This window comes from Eptatretus burgeri, chromosome 14 (assembly GCF_056783735.1).
Source record: "Eptatretus burgeri isolate ZD-2024b chromosome 14, Ebu_testis_v1, whole genome shotgun sequence".
NCBI lineage: Eukaryota > Metazoa > Chordata > Myxini > Myxiniformes > Myxinidae > Eptatretus > Eptatretus burgeri.
Genome location: NC_140974.1, coordinates 27,303,781 through 27,326,783, shown reverse-complemented (window position 1 = coordinate 27,326,783; position 23,003 = coordinate 27,303,781). Strand labels below are relative to the sequence as shown.

General features: G+C 42.3%; 2 protein-coding genes across 8 annotated transcripts in view; one reads left to right on the top strand and one right to left on the bottom strand.

Moving 5' to 3' along the window:
* The window catches only part of IWS1 (interacts with SUPT6H, CTD assembly factor 1), a 76,418-nt gene extending 60,553 nt beyond the window's left edge, over positions 1-15,865 (top strand). For 3 of the 5 annotated variants that reach the window (XM_085854142.1, XM_085854141.1, XM_085854144.1), the window contains exons 13-16: positions 8,827-8,868; positions 9,352-9,408; positions 9,747-9,861; positions 15,157-15,865. In XM_085854142.1, coding sequence (XP_085710268.1) covers positions 8,827-8,868; positions 9,352-9,408; positions 9,747-9,861; positions 15,157-15,282 — 340 coding nt within the window. In that variant the 3' untranslated portion in view covers positions 15,283-15,865. The remainder of the gene's footprint in view (positions 1-8,826; positions 8,869-9,351; positions 9,409-9,746; positions 9,862-15,156) is intronic. The other 2 variants (XM_085854145.1, XM_085854143.1) reach the window with 1 other exon arrangement.
* LOC147012852 (uncharacterized) overlaps positions 1-23,003 on the bottom strand; it is an 86,990-nt gene that overhangs the window by 18,668 nt on the left and 45,319 nt on the right. The window contains exon 5 of one of the 3 annotated variants that reach the window (XM_085854147.1): positions 18,694-19,651. The exons of the other annotated variants lie outside the window; for them this stretch is intronic. Coding sequence (XP_085710273.1) covers positions 19,496-19,651 — 156 coding nt within the window. The 3' untranslated portion in view covers positions 18,694-19,495. Of the gene's footprint in view, positions 1-18,693; positions 19,652-23,003 lie in introns of those variants that run through there. 3 annotated transcript variants of the gene reach the window in all.

Sequence of the window (23,003 nt, the reverse complement as noted above, 5' to 3'; positions counted from 1 at the left end):
TCTCTGGGCATAAAGTAGTTGTAGTCCAGAGGTGGGTAAAAAGAGGAATAAATGAGTGGAGGTGAGCAGTGGTTCTGAATTTAGGAAATTTCACTTGGAGGGGGTTGTTGTACATGTCTCGCAGATAACAGACAGGGGGGGGGGGTAAGGCACGGAAAGAGCAGAGGGTACAAGACCAGAAATGAGGCGGAAGAAAATATTGAGACCACCAGCCTGTCGGCGATGGTGAAGTGATCGGCACATAGACTTGGATTCATCGCAAGAGATTCCAATGATCTTGAAAGTCTTGGTTTCCACGGCGTAAAGCTGAGCAAGATGCGAGGCTGGGTTGCCAGTCCAGAGGGGAGAGTAGTACTCCATCAAGCCGAATAGGTGGATAGGAGCTCAATTGTGCCAAGGAAGGACTTTGCATGATGGAGGATACCCAGTCTGCATCTGGCTTTGGAGGCCAACTTTGAAATGTGGTTACCCAAGAAAGATCTTGGCTGAGAGTGAGACCCAAGAGTTTGAGTAACAGAACCTCTTCAAGAAAGTTGTTGAGAAAGTAGTTGAGAGGGTTTGTGGTATGGTCCTTTCGGAGAGAGTGAGTGTGTGGAATTTCTCAGGATTGAAAGACATATCCAAAATGTTCTATCAGTTTGTGATTTTGTCAATGTCTGAAGAGAGGGAAGAGTCTGCAGCATGTCTATCTGAAGGATGAGGAATGTCATGAAAGAGGGTGGAATCGTCAGCAAATAGATACAGAGGATTTTACAGTCAGTGAGATGATTGATGAATATTAGGAACAAGATGGGTTCGAGGACACTGCCTTGGGGTACTCCAGCCTTGACAGGCAGAGGAGAAGAAAGAGTTCCGTTGAGAGCCACACATTGACAAGAGTGGAGGAAGTCAGTTATCCAAGAGTGGAGTTTTGCCTTGGATTCCCTGGGCAGGCAGTTTGGAAAGCAAGGCTGGATGCCATACTGTATCAAAAGCTCAAGATATGTGAGACAACGTACTCGTGAGAGCACGAGAATCGACTTTCATAACCACATTTTACATTTTAAACTCCATATCAATGTGTGGCCATTAGGGTGGTCCAAACTGTTACAGTAAAAAATGATGTTGGTCAAATTATTTCTCCACATACCTTATTTTTGTCCACTAGGGTTAACTTACACATGTGTGGAATTTGAGCTCGTTTTGTGGATATTTAGAGGTCACCCCAAGCATGTCCCTATAATATATTGTTGCGAATTCGCGCCCGCCGGCGTGCGAGCGGCCACGTAACTCGAATCGCGGCACGTCGCCCACCGGACGGACAATTCCGTCGTGACCCTCTCGGACTAACGCCGGGAACTAGTCACGGGTGGGCCTTTCGGCCTCACCACGATCGTGCCAATCGGCCCCCCGCGTGGGATAGGGTTGTTCGCCAAATTCGACCTACCTAAGTACCCACACGGAGGGTAGACCAGGCGATCGCACCTCACTGCAGGTCGACTTCGGACACGGGCCACTTTAAGCGACCCGTTCCGTACTATCGGGATAACCGAGCGGTGTTATCGTCAACCTCGACAGTTCCGATTAATTATCGGGCGTATTTAGCCCACTACCAACCCTTTACGTGAAGTAAGATGGAGATTCAATTCAAGAAAAGATGAAGCGAAACGGGAAAAACAGTTCAACATAAGGCACATTTATTCCGTGGCAAACGGAAAGCACACATATACAATTACAACAATTATGCACCAAAAGCAAATGTAACAAAAGGAACACAATGCAGATCTACTACCGACTATGCGAGCACACGGCAACACTTACACAGTTTTACTTTACAGACGGCGCCGACAACACATATACTCAAACGCAAAAGAAAAGGGCCACTCTCAAATACAAGGGGGCAGACGGGCCTGTGGGCCGAGACCGCGTGGAGCCTACCCGTCTTGTGATGATCCGCAAAATGTCGCGGCGGTGCCCCGACTCCGCGCTCCTCCGCGGGTTTCGTTGGCACTGCTTGGAATGGGGTGGGAACGGGGCCCCCTTTTCGCACTATCTCAGCGCGGGGGGACACAGGGGGGGTTGTTGATGCTCTGGGGAAAGAGGATAGCTGGCTTGCTTGGGTCCCTCGACGAGCGACTCCACTGCGACCTCGACCGCGTTCCCGGCTTCCCCTCTCTGCAGCTCCCCGACAGACTCCGAACCCCGTCAGACCGACTCTCCTCCAGACCCGTCTTGACTGCTGCTGCCACACTCCGCCGCCGCCACACCTCTCCAACTCGCCCGAGCCCAAAACTCCGACTGCTCCAACTGCTTCCGACCCAAAACTGAACTGACTTTGCCCCGTGCTCGGCGCTTTGTAGTACGGCAGGAGAACCCATATGCAAATTTCCGGATCAGGATGAGCTCGGGGGCGGAGCCACGCTCGCCCATTGGACGGAGGAAAAGTGGGCGTGAACCTCCCCTGATCCTCGAATTTGCATATATCGATTCTACTCCGACGCGCCTGGAGGCGGGGCCAAATCGCCCCGCGCTTAATGATTGGACGGATCGGAAGTGGGCGTGTATCATTCCTGATCCGACCTCTCCTCGGAAAGGCTGCTTTTTGCACCCGCGGCTCAGCGCGCGTCCCGCATGAGGCCAGGACAGCCTGACGCTCGGCGTTCACAAGCGGCGCGGGAATGGCCGCAGAAGGAGAGGTGAAGGTGGTGGAGGGTCTAAAGTGGCGGTCCCTGGCCACGGTGACGCTTGGAATGGTGGTAATGCGATGATTGCGAGAGCGAGTTGTGAAGGTAAAGGTCGTGGCTGTTGGCGTTGTTGTTGTTGTGAAGCGGCGTTGCGGTTGGTGGTTGTTGTGTGATGGTGGTTGAGACGTGGTTGGTTCAAAATAAAGATAGAACAGAAAAACGGCTATCTTAAAGGGTCGCAGCCCGAATGAATCACATTTATTCCCTCTAAACAACGGGTTTGGGGCTAACTACACATGTACTTGCAGAGATATCTCACCTACGGGACCTGAATGGTGGTTTGCGAATTTCCTCAACCACAACAATATATACATTATATATGTATATATGGTTGCCAAATAGTTACACGTTTTGCCTCATGATCACAGGGAACTCTTTGAATCGCACTGTTAGGAAAACTAACCCGAACAAAGGAAAAGATGGTCCAGAACCTACAGTGTCCACAGTTACCTGACTGTCCTCGGCGGCTACAGATCAAGGATAAAGGGGAACACTTCAAGTTGGAGGACCTTGTGACAAAAAGGACCAGTTCCTTCTTTGATGTTTTGATAGAAGGTGGAATAGCAACCTCTCAAACATTCTTGAAGAAACCTCCTGGTCAGTGGACAGATGATCCATTGTACAATGACCTACGGGCTTGGTCCTTTCAGCTCAAAGTAGTAAATGACACTGTGGAACGGGGCATCAGCCTAATTCAAAAATATAATGAAACATTAACCAAGGATGAGGACAATTCCTGCTTAGACTGGTATCAAACCACCATAAGATGATCCCAACTCCAACTAAGGCAGCAGTACAATCATAAATTCTTATGTTACAAACATTTGTATCATATCATATGTGGGACCCCTGATTTCGGAATAAAATGGGGGTGACCCTTAAATATTGTTTTCTTGAAGAAAAAAATTTGTGTGCTCTTTCGTTATATATGAAGGCATAAAAACTGCCTTGTGGAGAGAGGAAATGTGTTCATTATTTTTTCTGGACCACCCTACTGGTCATGTTGATGTTTACAAACTGCGTAGATCTCTTATCTTGTATAATGAGGTTTAATATGCATTCTGTAATATGGAGATCACCCATAAGCCCAAAGGATTTGTGCGGTGGTGGGGTTATAACTATCGGACGTTTATTTCATAATTGCGTGTCAATCAAATTCAGTCATGCCACGCGCCGTACGGGACCAATCGGCAACGGCCAGAAAGGATCACGTGTCAAGTTAGTTCTTTAATTCCTTCCAACATCTTCGATTGGAATCTACTTTCCTATCATTTCACCCTCTTTATAATGTGTGCGTTCATCCGAGGATAATTGTACTCTCTCTCTCTCTCTCTCTCTCTCTCTCTCTCTCTCTCTCTCTCTCTCTCTCTGTCTCTGTCTCTGTCTCTGTCTCTGTCTCTGTCTCTGTCTCTGTCTCTCTCTTTCCTTAAGCCCAGCCCTCATGTACACATGGAAATGCCATGATGTATGATGTTTGACATGGACAGGCATGTTGGGGGGGGGGGGGGGTGAAGAAGGCTCTGGCGTTCCAAGGGATGAGAGGCTTCAGCGAGTGTGTTGGATTGGAAGGATACCCGCAAGGTGTAGCAAAATCCCCTCCAAGCTGCTAACCTTCGTTCAAATCCCGACCCAGCTAAAAACTTTTATCCCGGTGTTTCACAGGCAGCGCGATTCATCAATGTGTGTGTGCCATCCCCCTAACAGGCTCAGCAACTTGGCAATCTTGTCCTGAGAAAGTGGTATTGCCCATAAAATTAACTTTGATGAGATTTTGAATGATTTTGCCACATTGAAAGCAAAGAGGGTGATTTGTACATGCTGTACTAGTGACTAGTGGGCCTGTTGGTCCCATGGACCCAATTTTCATTGGTCTAATCAATGTAGAAACTCATGGCGATCAGTTTGGTGTATCACTCCACTTTGGAAAGCCCCTTGCACTTTCTTTGGAGATCATCTCACCTTGCCTTCCTCCACTGCCCTGTCTCATCAGCTCTAGCCTCCAGGTCATAGAAGTACCACACCATGCTGCATGCATGTTTGATGTAGTTGTTAACGGCCTTGTAGCATACCTGCCTGCTGTACTGCTTCAGCATTATCTTGCTTTTCACCAAGCCCAGATCTGTTTGGACCAGGGTGGTGATGATAACGTTTGTTATTATTATTATTGCCAAATAGTACTGCTATTATTGCTTCACTATCTGTCACGATCTTTCCTGGGAAAGCCACATCTCCTTGCTGGCCTGCAAAGTCAGTCACCGACTGGGCATCCTACTTCATGCAAAGTCCTCCCTTGGCATACCTGAGCTTCTAATCACTTACATAGCTTTCATCCGCAGTCTGATGGAGTACTGCTCTCCTCTCTGGGGTGATGAACCTGCCTCACACCTTGCTCAACCTCATGCTGTGGAAACCAAGGCTTTCAGGATCATTGGTATCTCCCACGATGAAGCTGAGTCTTCGGGTCTCTCACTCTCTCACCATAGGCAGGTTGGTGATCTTTCTGTCTTCTCTCCTGTCTCCTCTCCAGCCTTCCACCCCCCACACTGCTCTATTTGTGATCTGTCCCCCCCACCATATTTTCGCAGGGCACTCAAGGTCCACCAAACACCCCCTTCTGGTGAAACTGCCAAAATCAAGAATCACTGCTCACTTTCACTCATTCATTCCTCTTTTTTTCCTGCCTCTGGAACAAACTACCACACATTCTTCAATCCCACTCCTCCCTCCAGGTCTTCAAAACAGCTGTTCACCACCATCTCATATCTTCCCCCATCCAAAACCACAATCTTTTCATATCCCATACATCCACCCCTAACCCACCTCCTTCAAATTCCCTGTTTTCCTTCCTGAAAGTCCCTGTAGTACCATCTTGTTTACCCCGTGTACCCCACCCCATCCCTCTTCCTTCCACAGATCTCCTATTGTCTTTGTTCCCCACTATTTTGTGCTTCCCTCTCCCACCCCTCTTGTCTGCTGCCTTGTTATACGTTTCTGTGTGTTACCTTTTACACGAGCCTCGGCATTAGGGTGTTTCATATTGCAACTTTTTTGCGCTAGTCAAGTTGGCTACCCGTCGTAGCTTTCCAATATGGATAAAAACCCCACTCGCCGATTTTTAGAATTTTCCTCCCAAAAATGGCCGCCGGCGGCCATTTTTTCCAAAATGGCGGCCTTTTTCGCGTTTTGACACAAATCGACTCCTACACCTGCTAAAATACGTTAATGTTACTTGATATGTGTATTTGTAGATGATTATGATTGCTATGTCTGCTAGCAGTCGGGGACTAGACATTAGGCATCCAATATGGCGGAAAAAATCCAAAATGGCGTCCAAGATGGCCGATTTTTGGCCACTGGAAAGTTGTTCCCTCCGATGTGGGTTCTAATATGTCTAGTTATAGGTTTTTGGGTGTGCTGAATTCGTTTTTATGCTCTAAAATGCAGTATATCTGTCACAGAGACGTCTACGGGGGTCATGCTCTCGCGTTAAGTTGTTCTTGCAAGTCCGAAGAAGAATTTTGAATATTCTCACCCTCATTGATATCAGAAAATAACAATTAAATATTCGAAGGTCAAACATGTATTTATTTAACATGTACAGTATATACACGAATTACGAGTATACGAATGCCATAATGAATGTTCTAATATGAATTCATGTATGCGTGCCTATCAGCCTCGATAATCAATAATATTGGCCATGGCATGGCATACATGGCTGTAGCGACATTTCAAATTAAAATTTCCAGAGCTCAAAAACATCAATGTTCACACTTCGCTTCATATAGTTATCTACATTTTCTGAAGAGTGGATTTCGTGTATCCAGAATAATTCTGCCTTTGCCACTCAACCACTTGAAGCAAAGCTTGCCTTTGCTGTTCATCCCTCGTTTTTTTCTATAAAATCCGAAATAAACTTAATTCCACGCTCCGCAAGGTCGTTAACTACGTGAACATTGTGCACATAGTTTGCGAATTTTTGGTAACCATCACTTTCTGGCCATGTGCTTGCAGGCTCACACATCCATTCTACATCTAGTACATCATATAGTTCAAGAAGATTGAATAACCGCCATGAGTCGTCATCTATGAAACTGCTGAGACACAGGTCACTACTCTCATTCTCATCCACGGCCGGAAATTTTGGCTTTCCTGAGCTGAGTTGATCATGAGGTAGTCTAGGTGTCTGATGCAACAGTTTTGCCATCGTTTCTCACTCATCTGTGGGCACGTTGGAATCGGCAAGAGCGAAAATTACCTATTGCGGTGTCAAATACCATAGGTGTCGATCACTCCTTCATATATACGCGAAAATGAAGATAACTATATGAAGCGAAGTGTGAACATTGATGTTTTTGAACTATGGAAATTTTAATTTGAAATGTCGCTACAGCCATGTATGCCATGCCATGGCCAATATTATTGATTATCGAGGCTGATAGGCACGCATACATGAATTCATATTAGAACATTCATTATGGCATTCGTATACTCGTAATTCGTGTATATACTGTACATGTTAAATAAATACATGTTTGACCTTCGAATATTTAATTGTTATTTTCTGATATCAATGAGGGCAAGAATATTCAAAATTCTTCTTCGGACTTGCAAGAACTACTTCTTCACGTGAGAGCATGACCCCCGCAGACGTCTCTGTGACAGATATACTCCATTTTAGAGCATAAAAACCAATTCAGCACACCCAAAAACCTATAACTAGACATATTAGAACCCACATCGGAGGGAACAACTTTCCAGTGGCCAAAAATCGGCCATCTTGGACGCCATTTTGGATTTTTTCCGCCATATTGGATGCCTAATGTCTAGTCCCTGACTGCTCGCAGACATAGCAATCATAATCATCTACAAACATACACATATCAAGTAACATTAACGTATTTTAGCAGGTGTAGGAGTCGATTTGTGTCAAAACGCGAAAAAGGCCGCCATTTTGGAAAAAATGGCCACCGGCGGCCATTTTTGGGAGGAAAATTCTAAAAATCTGCGAGTGGGGTTTTTATCCATATTGGAAAGCTACAACCGGTAGCCAACTTGACTAGCGCAAAAAAGTTGCAATATGAAACACCCTACTCGGCATGGTATACAAAAAAATATAGTATTAATAAATCCTTTGTTACAACGTTATCATTGTTTTTGTTTTTTCATGGATGGATGGACCTATTAAACTGCTCTATTCACCTAAACATGGTGCACGTTTATATACATGGGAATTCTTCTGGATTATTTGTAGTTAATTGGTCTAATTAACTCAGGAGATCATGACTAAATCTAAATCTATTCTCATTTTGAACAGCTTCCAGGGCTCTGCTGCTGAGCCCTCTGGGGAAGCTGAGAGCCATTTCCTCTGCCCCCCCCCCCCCAATATAAATTCCTGACTATGCCAGTGCCTGTGGGGCGATATTATTAACCATTCGCCTCGAGCACCACAGACCCTAACGACATCACTGCTTAACCCTTCTCACGTAACACTCACTAAACACAAATTTTTCATCTGCATATAATACTCATGCTTCACCATCCCAACATCACTTCATATGTGACACTCGCTCTCATTCTCCCTCTGCACATATAATGCCTCGTTCTGTTTGAATGAGTTCTCCAAACACCTTTAACCGACGTTTGGTTGTCCTGGTCGTTTCGGAATCTGTATCCGATGACACATTGTCACTCTCAAATCCTCAAGGACACCCTCACCGCTGATCTTTTTCATGCGGTCATCAAACCCGTGTACTTTTCAGTTGTATGTATAATAATGACTTGTAGAATAATTTGTTATGACTAATTGATAATAATCTGTGACTCCAAGTTGAATTCACATCCGCTGCTTCTGCCATTTGTATGTGTTCCTTGTCTATTCTCTGTGGAAGTAATTTCATCATGGTGTTTGCAGTATTTAGTGCTGCTGGACAATTGAGAAAGCAATTTGTACAAAATTTGAATTACTTACCCTGTTCATCATTTCCATGTAAAATCTCTATAAAACATAAAAATCACTCTGTGCTCTTTCTAACGGATCATTTATCTCCATGTGACTAGCCAATGGTTGAGGATCTGAAATGCTTTCTTCCTTGCTCCAAAGTGACATTTGGAGAGCCAGGTTGGAAGAAAGAGATTCTATCAGGTGGTCAACTACACGGATTTCACGTTTCACTTGCTTTTCACTGCTTTACATGCAGATCACATTTCCATCGGCGAGTGGAGCACACGGACGGAGTTACGTTTCCAAACATGTTCACCATGCTCGTTCTAAATGGTCGTGTAGATCACTCACCGTCTGGTGTTTTCACTAACATACACACTTTTTAATTTGGGCAGGGAGGGGGGAGTTCTTCATACAGTCTGTAATTATCACCGGTTGTGGTGTGTTGAGCACATGTTGCCCTGGGTCGACAGGCACGATGTAACCACCGTATGCACGGGATTTGGGTGTTGGTGGGGGAGGAGGGGGGGTGGGCACGCGCCTTGTATTCTCATTTGAATTGTGAGCTGAATGTGTTTGTGCTTGAAGGTGCTACAGCGAGTGTTTTGGAAGTCTCATTTCACGTAAAGGTACCCGAATCCTTCCCTACTTTACATCACCTTTACCTGTCTCTCTCTGTTGCAGCTCTGGTGGACAAACGCCACATCGTGATCTGGATAAGGTCCTTATAGGAGACGAAAAGTAAGTCCTTGTGCCTGGACGTCTTAGCAATTTATTCAATCTGCCATTTGATCAAAGCTCGAGAGATGTTTCTACCTGGAAACAGTGTTGGTACTTGTTAGTAAAATCTGTATTTTGTTTTGATTTATAAACTTGATCATGATTGAAGACTTGCAGGGATATGTAAAAGGGCCGAGTAAACTTGTGAAATGTTTATTTGGTGAATTTAAAGTACATGGCAAAACAACAATTCAACTTTTCTCCGAAAAAATTAACATTTCACAACCTCCGTGCTTTTGACTTACCAAGTAAAAGATGCTCGTGCCATAGACAGGAAGAGAACGTTGCCATGTTTGCAGGGCATTGCGCCCAGGAGATCCTGGCTTCTGCACCCGTGCCCGAGTACCCCTGCCTTCAAATCGCGACTACGTTGTGAGGCCCAAGTGGAACATTGAGGTCGAGTCTGACAACAGGGTACGTATCTATGTGTACATGCACGTATGCATGTGGTGTTATTTTAATGTGCAGGTTGTTTGTGTTGGATGGAGAGTGAAATGACCCAAACATGAAGAATCTTGTGAGGGGATGCAAAACCCAACATTTTGGACCAATCCATTTCACAAACTATCAGACTTGAGACTTTATTAAGAAAAATTAATATTGTTTTCGACAGTTTCATTCCCATCCGTGCCATACATTTGGTCATGGAATATGGTAATTATTTTGTCTTGCATGTTAATCTGTTTTGATCCTCACCCATCCACAAAATCCTGCATTATCTCATTTTTACATTCAGTGCCAAATTGACAGACTGTCTCAGCTCGGTGTGTGGTTTCAAATCTGATATGCCCAACCCATCCCACGCTCTCTCCCCGTCTTACCCCCATTGTACTCACTCCACAATGGACTGTGTCTTTCACACCCGAAAAGGTAGAGAAAGTTCTCACCAGCATCAGCGATACACCCAAATGTCATCAGTGCCCGTTTTGTTTTTTTTTTCAAATCGTGTTCTGCTGCTTTTGCTTCTTCTCTGTCTAGTCTCTTGAGCCTGTTTTTTTTCCTTTGTCGGCCTTACATCTGCTTAATTGACAGCTAACATCACTCCATTTCACAAGAAGGGTGCAAAAGCAAATCTCTCAACTATAGGCCGGTAAGCTAACTTCACATTATAAGGAAAATGGTGCAATCCATCATCATTGCTGGAATCACTTTTTTTCCTGTTTTCACATAACCTGATGACCATCAGAATGGACACTGGACATGCTGCTGTTTCTCTCTCAGTAATGGTTGGAGGCGCTCAACCTCAAACAAGTCGTTTGGATTTTCTCTTTAGATGTATATCGAGCAGCTGACACAATGTGGCATTCTGCTTTGCTTGTCAAGCTTCCTACCTGTTGCAAAGAAGCCCACCTTCATTCCTGGATTTCTGACTTCCTCCATTCATGCAGTCAATGCTATGCTTTGCTTTCGATGAAATCCTCTCCACTCCACCTCACTCCATCCAATCCCGTCAAGGTCAAAGTTTTCCAAAGCAGTGTTGGGCCCAGTCTTGTTTTTCTCGACAGAAGTGACATCTCTAATACTCTGAAAAACCCTCTCTTCCTGTTTTCAAGCAAGTACACATTGTGTCATACAGTATCCCCATCCCACTGACAGACTGCAGCTACATCACACTCTTCTGATCTGGAATTGATTTGATTCTTGGTATAATAAGTGAAACGTTTTTTCAATCCAAACAAATCTCTGTCTCACCCCGCCACTCCGGAAGTATAATTAAGTAAATCCACATATCTACTTTCATGGTTACATTTGGAAGAAGTTTAGTTTCTTGAACTTCTAGGCCTCATTGTCAGCTATGATCTCTTCTCAGCCAACTACATAGCAAAGTTGGCCTAAAAATCTAGCTGTTGACTGAGCATCTCTGTTTTCCAAGTCTTTACTTGAAAATTCAGCACTACTCACAGCCAAAAAGACCAATGTCATATCCCAGGCAAAAATGCTATAGTTACCTCCACCACCAAAAGTGGGTGGAGGTTATGTTTTCACCCCTGTCTGTCTGTTTGGTTGCCGGTCTCTCTGTCTGTCTTCTTCTTCTTCTTCTTCTTCTTCTTCTTTCGGCTGCTCCCGTTAGGGGTCGCCACAGCGGATCATCCATATGATCTGCATAGTGATTTGGCACATGTTTTACGCCGGATGCCCTTCCTGACGCAAACCTGGTCGCCTCTTACGACACAGGGATATGGTACACCTATTTTAACCGGGGTATACACCGGCCCAGTATACTGGTACTCATTTCGCCGACCTCGGAAGGATGACAGGCTGAGTCAACTCCCTGGTGTATTAATTCAGTGGCCCAACGGGGCTTGAACTCAGGACCTTTTGGATCCCAAGCCACTGCCCTAACCACTGCGCCAACACCAGGCATCATCTCTCTGTCTGTCTGTGAGTAGGATATCTGAAAAATTTATGGACGGATTTGGACGAAACTTGGTGGACAGGTCAGTTGTGTGACAAGGACGAACTGTTTTTTTTTTGTATACCTTGCCGAGGCTCGTATGAGAGCTAGCACACAACGCACAGCAAGGGGGGCATGAGACAAGAGGCGTGGGAGTAGGAAGGACAAAACAGTGGGGAACAGAGACATGAGGAGATCTGTGGAAGGGAGAAGGATGGCACGGGGAACACAGGAGTATACAAGATGGACATTACAGGGACTTTCAGGAAGGAAAGCAGGGAATTTGAAGGAGGTGGATTAACGGGGGTAGAAAAGATCGAGGATTTGGATGGGGGACGATAAGAGGTAGTGGTGAACAGCGTTTTGAAGGCCTGGAGGGAAGAATGGGATTGAACAGAGTGATGGAGTTTATTCCAAAGGTGGGAAAAAAAAGAGGAATGAAAGAGTGAAGGTGAGCAGTGATTCGTGATTTTGTTAGTTTTACCAGAAGGGGGTTGTTGGCGGACCTTGAGCGCCCTGCGGAAATATGGTGGGGACAAATCACAGACACAGCGGAGGGGGCAATACCGGAGAGGAGACAGCAGAAGACAGAAAGACCACCGATCTGCCTGTGGTGAGAGAGTGAGAGGCCCAAAGACTTGGCCTCATCGTGGGAGATGCCAATGATCCAAAATGCTCAAGGATCCGTATTCCGCACTCAAGTATCCAAACAGTCCTTTCGGAGAGACATAATGAGAGTGAGAGATTTCTCCGGATTGAAAGACAAGTTCCACGTGTTGGACGAGTTTGTGATTTTACTCAGATCTACAGTGAGCGAAGAAGCTGCTGCTTGCCAGTCTGAGGGATGACAGATGGTACGGCAGAGGATGGAGTCATCAGCAAAGAGATAAAGAGGATTTTCCAGAGAGTCGGAGAGATCGTTGATGAAAACCAGAAAAAAGAACAGGGCCCAGAACACTGCCTTGAGGAACTCCAGCCTGGACAGAAAGAACTCCCTTTAGGACCACACGTTGACTGCGACAGGAGAGGAAGTCTGCGAGCCATGAGTGGAGATTGCCTTGGATACCATAGGAAAAGAGTTTGGTGAGCAGGGCAGGGTGCCAGACTGTGTCAAAAGCACACGATATGTCTAGGGATACGGCTCTGATTTCATGTCCGGCATTGAGGACCTCCATCCATTGTTGGGAGAGCAGAAGCAGCATATCCAGAGTAGAGTGACCTGGTCTGAAACCAAATTGATGATCGGAAAACAGGCCATTGGAGAAGAGGAAGGATTTAATGTCTGACGCAATGATGGATTCCATAACCTTGCTGATGATTGGGAGAAAGCTGATTGGTTTGTAGTTGCAGGGATCTGTTTTTGCACCTTTTTATGCAGGGCAGTGATGTTTGCTGATTTCCAAGCAGATGACCTTGAGCAAATGAGAGTGTGAATAGAACAGAGAAAGGGTGAGCAAGAGCAGAGCAGGTTTTTAGGACACGTGTGCTGATGCCGTCTGGACCGGTTTCAGAATCTGAGTCGAGTGATAAATGATTTTGTATTAGGGATTTGATTTTGGTGAAGATCCGAATACGGATACTAGAATTTAAATTTTTTTATGTAAGTGATTCTTCACTGTTGAGAGTTGGGGCTAAAAAGGTACAGAGCATGATATTTCAAAAAGTTATGGATGTGTTGTGACAAAACTTGGTGGACGAGTAGGGGAGGTGACAAGAACAAGCCGATTCGATTTTGGTGAAAGGCCGGATCTGCATCCGGACTATCAGTGGGATACAAAACGTCAACTGTTCAGCCTGGCGGAGGTATGCGCTCTACCGAGTGCCATGCTAGTTTTAACTGTTGTTGCACTCCCATATACTTCCTGGCAGTTTAAGTTAACTTTTAAATTACTCTCGGTTGCGCTGTTGTGGTTTGTACACTGCAGTCAGGATTGCCAGTCACTGAAGTGCTTCCAGTTCTAATTACAATTGTCTGCAGAGAATAACTGCTTCAGACTATAGTTGGAACTGTTGTACGAAATGTGGTAAAGAGAGGCTAATTTCCCCTTGGTAGCTCAATGGAGTACTGCTCTCTCCCATGCTGGGCTGGCACTCCATCATTACATCTCTGTCTTTCCTGAATTCTGTGAAATCAAAAACTTTCAACATTATTGAGTCAGAATCACAAGGTGCATTTCTCTCACATTGCAGACAGGTCTTGGACTATTTTAAACTACATCTATTCCATTTGCTTTATTTTTAACCACCTCCACATTGCAGACAGTGTTGTTTAATTTGCTCTCTTAGGCCTCTGACATTCCCTATCTCCTCAAGTATGCCCATTCTTCCAGTAAACCTCCCCTCGTTAACATCCTAAAAACCAATCTTGCTGCACACCTGCACTCTTTTTTTGTTCCTTTTTGCATTCAGCTGTACATTTGTATACTTACCTCCACATCTTCAAGCATTGGATTAGTACCATCTCCTGTCATCCCACATTCCTGACCCATGATCTTCTCTACTCTCTTAACCCTGCCGAACACAACCCTCTTACTCACAGATTTGTGTTTCCTCTCCTCTTTTCCTGTTCGTTCATTCCTTTGCTTTTTGTATCCACCGGTGGCTCAACTATCAGTTTGTTACCTTTTGACGTTACTTTTGCACGAGGTTCGATTTCTTGTAGAATACAAAATATATTGTGCATGTGTACACAACCACTAGCCCTTGCCTTCCTCACACTGTCTCACCTTTACCTACTACTTCATGCTATTTTGCATCTGTAAATGTCTACTTGGACAGGATCCCACTTCAGGTCAGGGTTGTGCGAGTTACATTATGGCCGGGCGCGTGAGCAGGTTTTTGTTTATTTGTTTTTTTTTTGTCATGTTTTGAAGACTTCAACTTGTCTGTCCCAATGTGTCCTTGTCGTGAGGTTATTGATTTAGTTTGTGATAAAGATTGTGATGTAACATTTCCAGATGCATAATCAAAGCTAATGGAGGAGCTTGTCCAATTTGGAAGCTTATCATGGAATAGGTTCCAACATTCCCACAGATGGAATAGGTTCTACTTGGTGCACCTAGAATGAGGGAGAAAACGTGTCGGTGTGAAGATAGCTTTGAGGACATGTATGATAAATGAAGCAGGCAAAGTTGTCTATCCTAATTTGATAGACCACTGTGTGCCAGTCGCTCGACCAAAATATGTTTTTTTTTTTTTAATATTGACCAAGTGATTACTCGTTTAGTCTTGCAATTAAAGAATGTTCTTATGCAGTTGGTGGTGTTGATGCTTGATATTTTAACTATTTGCTTTCCATATCCCACCTGGCACAGCATTCTTCTAAAAAAGGATTGAACAGGCTGGACAAGCAGATGAGGAAATTCTCGAACATCCGCCGTTCCACAAAGGTGAACCGTGCAGTGAGACTCAGCGTGGAGGGAAACAAGATGCCTTTGTGACCTGCTTGCCACTTCAACACAAAATGTGATGTAAGGCTTCGGCACAGGCCGAGGGCTGGATCGAGACCTCTGGCACACGGCGAATAGCGTTCATTCGCCCATCTCTGAAACCCATCAGAAAATGTTTGGTGTTTTTTTTTTTGTGATATCGCAGCTTTATTTGTCACTTTAATGAATTGTAATAAATAATCTTTCCTTCAAAGCGTCATGGAAATGCTTTGGGATTGTTTTGTACGTTCTGTATGCGATCCCTTTACCGTTTTGCTCTGTTGTATAGTCCAGACGAAAAGAGAATGTTGCAAAACGTGTTGTCCATTTTTGTACGAAGGATTCCTTTTACTTTTATTACAGCAGAGTCGTGTCCATGTCGACCGAGAGACGACCACAGACAGCTGTGCGTTTGCACGGGTGTACGTACATGTGTGTAACATACATTATGATAAAATGTGCTCTTTGATACGAGAAACAAACTTGCATTTTTTTTTCCCTCCCGAAGCACCCTGGGAAATTGTTCAAGGAACATTTGTGTACCGATTCGTGTCCTATTTTATAATATTAAACAAACCAATTAATGTTGTGGTCATGATCGTGCATGTATTGCTTTAATAAGAGTTGTCTCTCTTTCTCTTTCTCCCTTCTTCATGCTTTTGGTCTTTATGGCTTTTTGTGTGCAATTAAAAAAATTAATTAGAATCCAGAGCCTAAGCATGTGGAAGAGCAAAAACAGAGCAAAGCGGATGAAATAGTCACATGGACAAACAATGGATGTTGATCGGAATTGGGGCAGGAGAGGGTGCAAGGGGTGGACAAGATGGATACAGAAGGAAACTCTTAGGAGGGAAAAACTAGAAATTTGGAAGGATGGCTTGGGGTTGGGGAGGGGGTTTATGGGGTAAAAAAGATCATGGTTTTGTATTGGGGATGATTTGAGATAGTGATGAACAGGTGGCTTGAACACCTGGAGGGAAGAATGAGATTCAAGAGGATGTGGAAGTTGATTCCACAGGTGGGAAAAAAAGAGGAACAAATGAGTGGAGATGAGCAGTGATCCTGGATTTAGGTAGTTTCACCAAAAGGGGATTGAGTGAGACCCAGGAGTTTGAATGACTGAACTTCAAGAGGATTGTTAAGAAAGTAGATCGGAGTGTTTTCCAGGCAATCGTTTTGGAGAGAGAGAAGGAGAAGGAGAAGGAGGAGGAGGAGGAAGAAGAAGAAGAAGAGAGAGAGGTCAGGATTGAAAGACATTTTTCCCTTGAATGTGGAATAAGTGTTTGATATCATGTATTTGACCAGCTTGTGATTTTTTTTAAGGTCTGAAGAGAGGGAAGAGGTTGCAGCGTGCCAGGATGAGGGATGTCACGGCAGAGGGTGGCATCATCAACAAATCGATAAAGAGGAGTTTCCAGAGAGTCAGAGAGATCATTTATGAATATCAGGAATAGGACTGGGTCCAGAACACTGCCTTTGACCACTCCAACCTTGACAGGGAGAGGATATGAAAGGATTCCTTTGAGTGCCACATGCTATGTGCCACTATACATATCTCACAGTGCCACATTTCTCCACTTGAGTGGAGAAAGTCAGTAAGCCATGTATGGAGTTGACATTGGATGCCATAGGCAGAGAGTTTAGTGAGTAAGGCAGGATGCCAGACAGTATCACAATGAGGACATTTGTCCAAAGACGGCCCTGATCTCATATCTGACAATGAGGGCCTCCATCGATTGTTGGGTGAGTTGAAGCAGCACGTCCAAGGTGGAGTGACCTGGACTGAAATGAAATTGGTGATCTGAGATGAGGTTGTTGGAGAAAAAGGAAGAATTTATATATCAACTGTAATGATGGATTCCATGACCTTCCTGATAATTGGAAGTAAGCTGATAAGTCTGCAGTTAAAGGGATAAATTTGTGCTGCTTTTTTAGTTCACCTAGAACGTAGTTCCACGGAGCTTATGGGATGGCATGTGTCCGTCCACAAATACTTGCAACTTCTTCCCTGAAATTACACAAGATTTTGATGAAATGTTACCACAATGTTCATTACTGTGTATGTATCAAAGTTTGTTCATGGCTTTTAAAAAAAAACGGGCCCGAAGTGGGTTTATGGGAGTTACCCCCCAAAATAGGTGTTTGCTTTCTTCTCAGAAATTACACAGGCAATTCTGATGAAACTTGACCACAACCTTCATCACCCATGATGTACCAAAGTTTGTTCACGACATTAGAAAAAAATGGGATCTGAGGGGATCTCTGGAGGGAGCTTACGGGGGGGATCGCCGCCCTCCAAAGAGGTATTTGCTTTCTTCTCAGAAACGACACACAATTCCGATGAAACTTGATTATAACCCTCATCACCCATGATGTGCCAAAGTTTGTTCATGCTATTTTTAAAAGGTGGGGTCTATGGGGGGAGGGGGGCTTCCCCCAAATATGCATTTGCTTTCTTTTCAGAAACTATACACACAATTCCGATGAAACAACCACCACCTTCATTACTTTACATGCACACTTCATCTCTGGACGCGTCTGGTGGGCTTTGTCTCCGGAAGTGTCTGGGCGGTGTTTGTCTCTGGGGCCAGGTTTATAGTATAACCGGTTGAAAATGCATTTCAGACATTATTTTGTTTCCATCTTCACTGTTATTCTATGCAGAATCATTTTGATGAAACAGTTATATGATTTATATGAAACAGATGAAACAAATATATATATATATATATATATATATATATATATATATATATATATATATATATATATATATATATATATATATATATATATATATATATATATATATATATATATATATATATATATATATATATATATATATATATATATATATATATATATATATATATATATATATATATATATATATATATATATATATATATATATATATATATATATATATATATATATATATATATATATATATATATATATATATATATATATATATATATATATATATATATATATATATATATATATATATATATATATATATATATATATATATATATATATATATATATATATATATATATATATATATATATATATATATATATATATATATATATATATATATATATATATATATATATATATATATATATATATATATATATATATATATATATATATATATATATATATATATATATATATATATATATATATATATATATATATATATATATATATATATATATATATATATATATATATATATATATATATATATATATATATATATATATATATATATATATATATATATATATATATATATATATATATATATATATATATATATATATATATATGAAACAATCGTAATTAATGCTCCACTGCACGTCCGTGTTCGTGTGCTCTCTCTCCCACTCTCCCACTCTCTCTCTCTCTCTCTCTTTAAGCCCAGCCCTCATGTACACACGGAAATGCCATGATGTATGACGTTTGACATGACAGGCATGTGGAGGGGGGGTGAAGAAGGCGCTGGCGTTCAAGCAACGGGTGGTATTTGCTAGTGTTAACTAAAGGTGTGCATATTCACACTTGGACCCGGACTCATAGCTCAACACCCTTAACCCCAAAATAGTTCACAACCTCCTCGTTATGACTTTGGAAGGACCTCACGTGTAGCTCCCCCTGTACCTTCCACAGAAGGCTCCAATTGTTACTTTTTGATCAAGTATCTGTTCTCAGGAATGGGACTCAGTGGAGCATATACCTCCACCAAGCTGAACAGTTTACATTTTGTATCCCACTGAAAGGCTGGATCTGGATCCTGACCTGAACCGAAATCGAATCGGTCACCTACATAATTGATCCACCAAGTTTTATTGTAACTCGTCCACAACTTTGAGATTTTTTTTTTTTTAAATAGTTTTGGCTCTACATCAAAATGGTGAAGAATCACTGAGAGAAATTCTAGTGTTTAGATTCAGATCTTCACCAAAATCGCATCATTTCATCCTTGTCACACACCCAACCTCTCCACCAAGTTTCATCCAAATTCGTCCACAAGATATCGGGCTCACAGACAATCAGACAGCCCGGATGAAAACATAACCTTCACCATCTTCGGTGGAGGAGGGAATAAAATCGATTTCTTAAATGTGAAGAATATGAGTACGAGGATCCCGATGTTGTGTTCACGCATCTGGTCTGGGACTAAAATCCTTCATTTCATGGACATTCAGTTTATGGGAACGTAGATCTGAAAGATCATTTTTCTGATCCACTTGCGATGTGTTCCATTACCAAGCATCTTGTAGAGCGCTATCCAAGTGGCTGAAGCACTCCAACGAAGCGGTCGATAAGGAACGGCTGGCTTGGCAACGGAACACACCCCCTGTCGAATAGTTAGATTTAAAGACATCGGGTATGATGAAGATACCTCAGTTTTATACGATTTATAAAGAGGTACATTCAAGGTACATTATTATAATAAATAATAATCGTAAAAATAATTAATTTCTCAATCAATTGCCGAAGAGCATTCCAAAACCACTACTGTTTTATCAGCACCTATAACTTTTTTTGAAAATTTAATTATTCATCGATTAATTGATAAATCAATAAATGAAAAATACCCTTAATAGTCAAATCACTTGTTCATTGTCGTGTCCAAATATCAGCTTCCGAGCTCAAAATATGCCTGAGATATTGCCAAGATGAGAAATAAAATAAATAAGGAATTAATATATCAATAATAATGAAGTAATTAATTAATTAATTAATTACTCCAAAAAAAAATAAAATGTTGTTTTTGCCAAAACACATCCTCACTTTTGTCCCCAAATTTCAGCTTCCTTGCTCGACGGATGGCTGAGATATCGTCCGGACAAACAGGAAAACAAACAGAGTAAAAGCTGAGTCCGGCACTCCCTTGCTTCAGTGCCCAGCGATGACGTCATACATCGCGTGGATATAGAATTGCGAAGGAGCATTGTACAACAAGAGGTTGACTTGTCCTTTTTTGTTATAAATTCACTTTGTTTTGAAAGAAGTACATTTTACTAGTTTAAACATAAATGATGGATTTCGTGCAGAATGTAAAGTTTACGTTTAGAATCAGGGACTCAGGGGGGTGATATTCCGTTAACCAACAGCTTGCTATCGCTGTCCAAGCCAGTCGTTCCGTATCAACCGCTTTGCAAGCCGCTCGGCAAGTGGAGCAAGCAAGTCAGAGAGATGTTTCGTTCTGTTTGCTAAAATGGCTGCCGTAGTCGGATTCAAAACGGCACGACAACCAATTAAATGTTTAGAGATATACCCTGTAATGTATACTCTGAATATATAGACTACACCATAACTACGAGCTCATACTCTCCCCCCCCCCCCCAACCTTTGGGTGGTATGGGGAATCGATTTGTGAAATATGAAAGCTAAATCTTGAACGGTTTTTGAAATAACACGCACACAAGCCAAGTTACCGAGATTCTGAGATGAATGTGTACAAATGTTTCAAACAGGCAATTAAAACCGTTTTTGCTTGAATAAGGTTTCTTGTGTAAAATGTGTTATTTTGCTTAGTAAAGGCGACAATACATCTATCTATAATTCCAGCAATGTCTGTGTGTCTGTGACCGCTGTTTCGACAACCACTGATCCGATCTAATTGAAACTTGCCAACTACATTGCTGGGGACCTGAGGATGTGCCTTTTCAAGGTTTGATATTAATCAGACAAGTGCTTCCCAAGTTATGGCCATTTATTTACCACAAATGATAGGACACGTTGCTGCGTGGGCATGGCCGATGGGGGAAGAGAAACTCAGCCGCGTTCCCCATTACGGGTTACAACGTACGGACTTCCGGATAGTGATGACTTCGTGTATTCTAATAATTTCTCGATTTCTTATGCGCATTTATAGATAAACACAATGCCCCAAGTTATGATCGTTTTCATATTAGACGGTGCATAAATTTCGGTAACATCAGAGTGCTGGTATGTTCCAAACCAGGAAGTAAATTTTTTTTTTCTCTTCTCTTCTCTTCTCTTTGTGTTTTTCCTTGCGACAACATTGCGAAAAGGCAAAATACGTTGGCACTAATTGAATAATTGGCCATTAAAACTAAATATCGAATAATCGTAACTGCGATATGCGAACTTCCGGGCCATGCAGTACGGGCACGCGAGAGTGAAGAAACGGCCTGTGTGGTTGTTTCTTGCTCGCAGTTTGAAAGTTGTTTTTTTCTTTTTTTTATGGGCACGTACTAGTACTATTTAAAATGGGATATTCTTGTGATTTTATTGTTGCGAAACCTCAATAATTTTTCAAGACATCAGATTGAAACTTACACATCTTATTTGTATGTATGTGTAGTGTATGTGTAATATGGAATAGGCAAAGCCCAGAAGCGAACGAAGAATTCTTCTTACATTCGCTTCTTAAATATATAAAATTAAACAGTCTTTTTGCTATGAAAAAATAAATATTACCTTAACATTACCTTCACAACAACTACACCACCTAGAACAGGATCTCATCTAAAAAAAATAAATACTAGCTTGAACGTATAATTCTTCTTGCATTCGCTTCTGACTTTACCAATAACTTGTTCACAACTGTATACGCAATTTCCGGTTACTTCGGCCTGGATTCGGGATCAGCGATCAAATAATGTAAATCACGATTAAAAATTATTTTTTGATGATGCGGGAGATATCTTAATTAAAATCAGTGGAGGAAATATACATCATGTCTGATATTATTTGGGTCTTTCATGTCTCCGACGACGCCTTTATATTCCGGCATGCATCATTCCCCATGACAAAAACCGAAAACAAAAAAAAAAAACAGAAGCAAAAAAAAAAAACAGAATCAAAAGGATCATAGCCAACGACACGGATTCCAAATTGCCAGGGGTATTGTGTTGTTGTTGTTGTTGTTGTTGTTTCCTATTCTCTCATGTGCACACGTTAAGTATGAAGCTCACAACGTTCGCTATAAAATCTGGTCAAAATTAATCAAAGGTCAAGGTCACTGCCATCCAAAACATGTAAAACACCTATTAGGCGGCAATTCGAAAATGTATCAACCACATTTGTTATTCACAACATTCCATCATGTGAACCACTTGATAGATCATATTTTCCAAATTCCAGAATTGGTTACCGTGGCAACTATTGTTTATTTGGGTTGAGGAAGTATCGTGCTATGCATGACATATTTTTATGCCTCCGCACCAAGGGTGCCGGAGGCATTATGTTTCCGGGTTGTCCGTCTGTTCGTCCGTCCGTCCGGATTTTCGTTTACGCGATAACTCAAGAACCAAATTGTGGAATTTCATAAAACTTTGTAAAAAGGTAAAGTTAGACAGGGCAATTAAGTGATTAGATTTTTGGCCAGATGTGATAAAGGTCAAGGGTCAAAGGTCAAGGTCAAACTCTGACATTTTACTTTTTACACCATAACTCAAGAAATATTGGACAGAATTTCATCAAACTTGGTACAAAGGTAAAGTTAGACAGGGCAATTAACTGATTAGATTTTGGGACAGATAAGATAAAGGTCAAGGGTCAAATATGTCAATACTCAAGTGTTTGTGCGGAAGAGCGGAGGCATACCGGTTGACTGCGTGCAGTCGAATTACTCTCGTTCTTATTTGTTTCTTTGTCTGTGAGCAGGATATCTCAAAAACATTGTGGACGGATTCTGACGAAACTTGGTGGACAGTTTGGGAGTGTCACAAGGACAA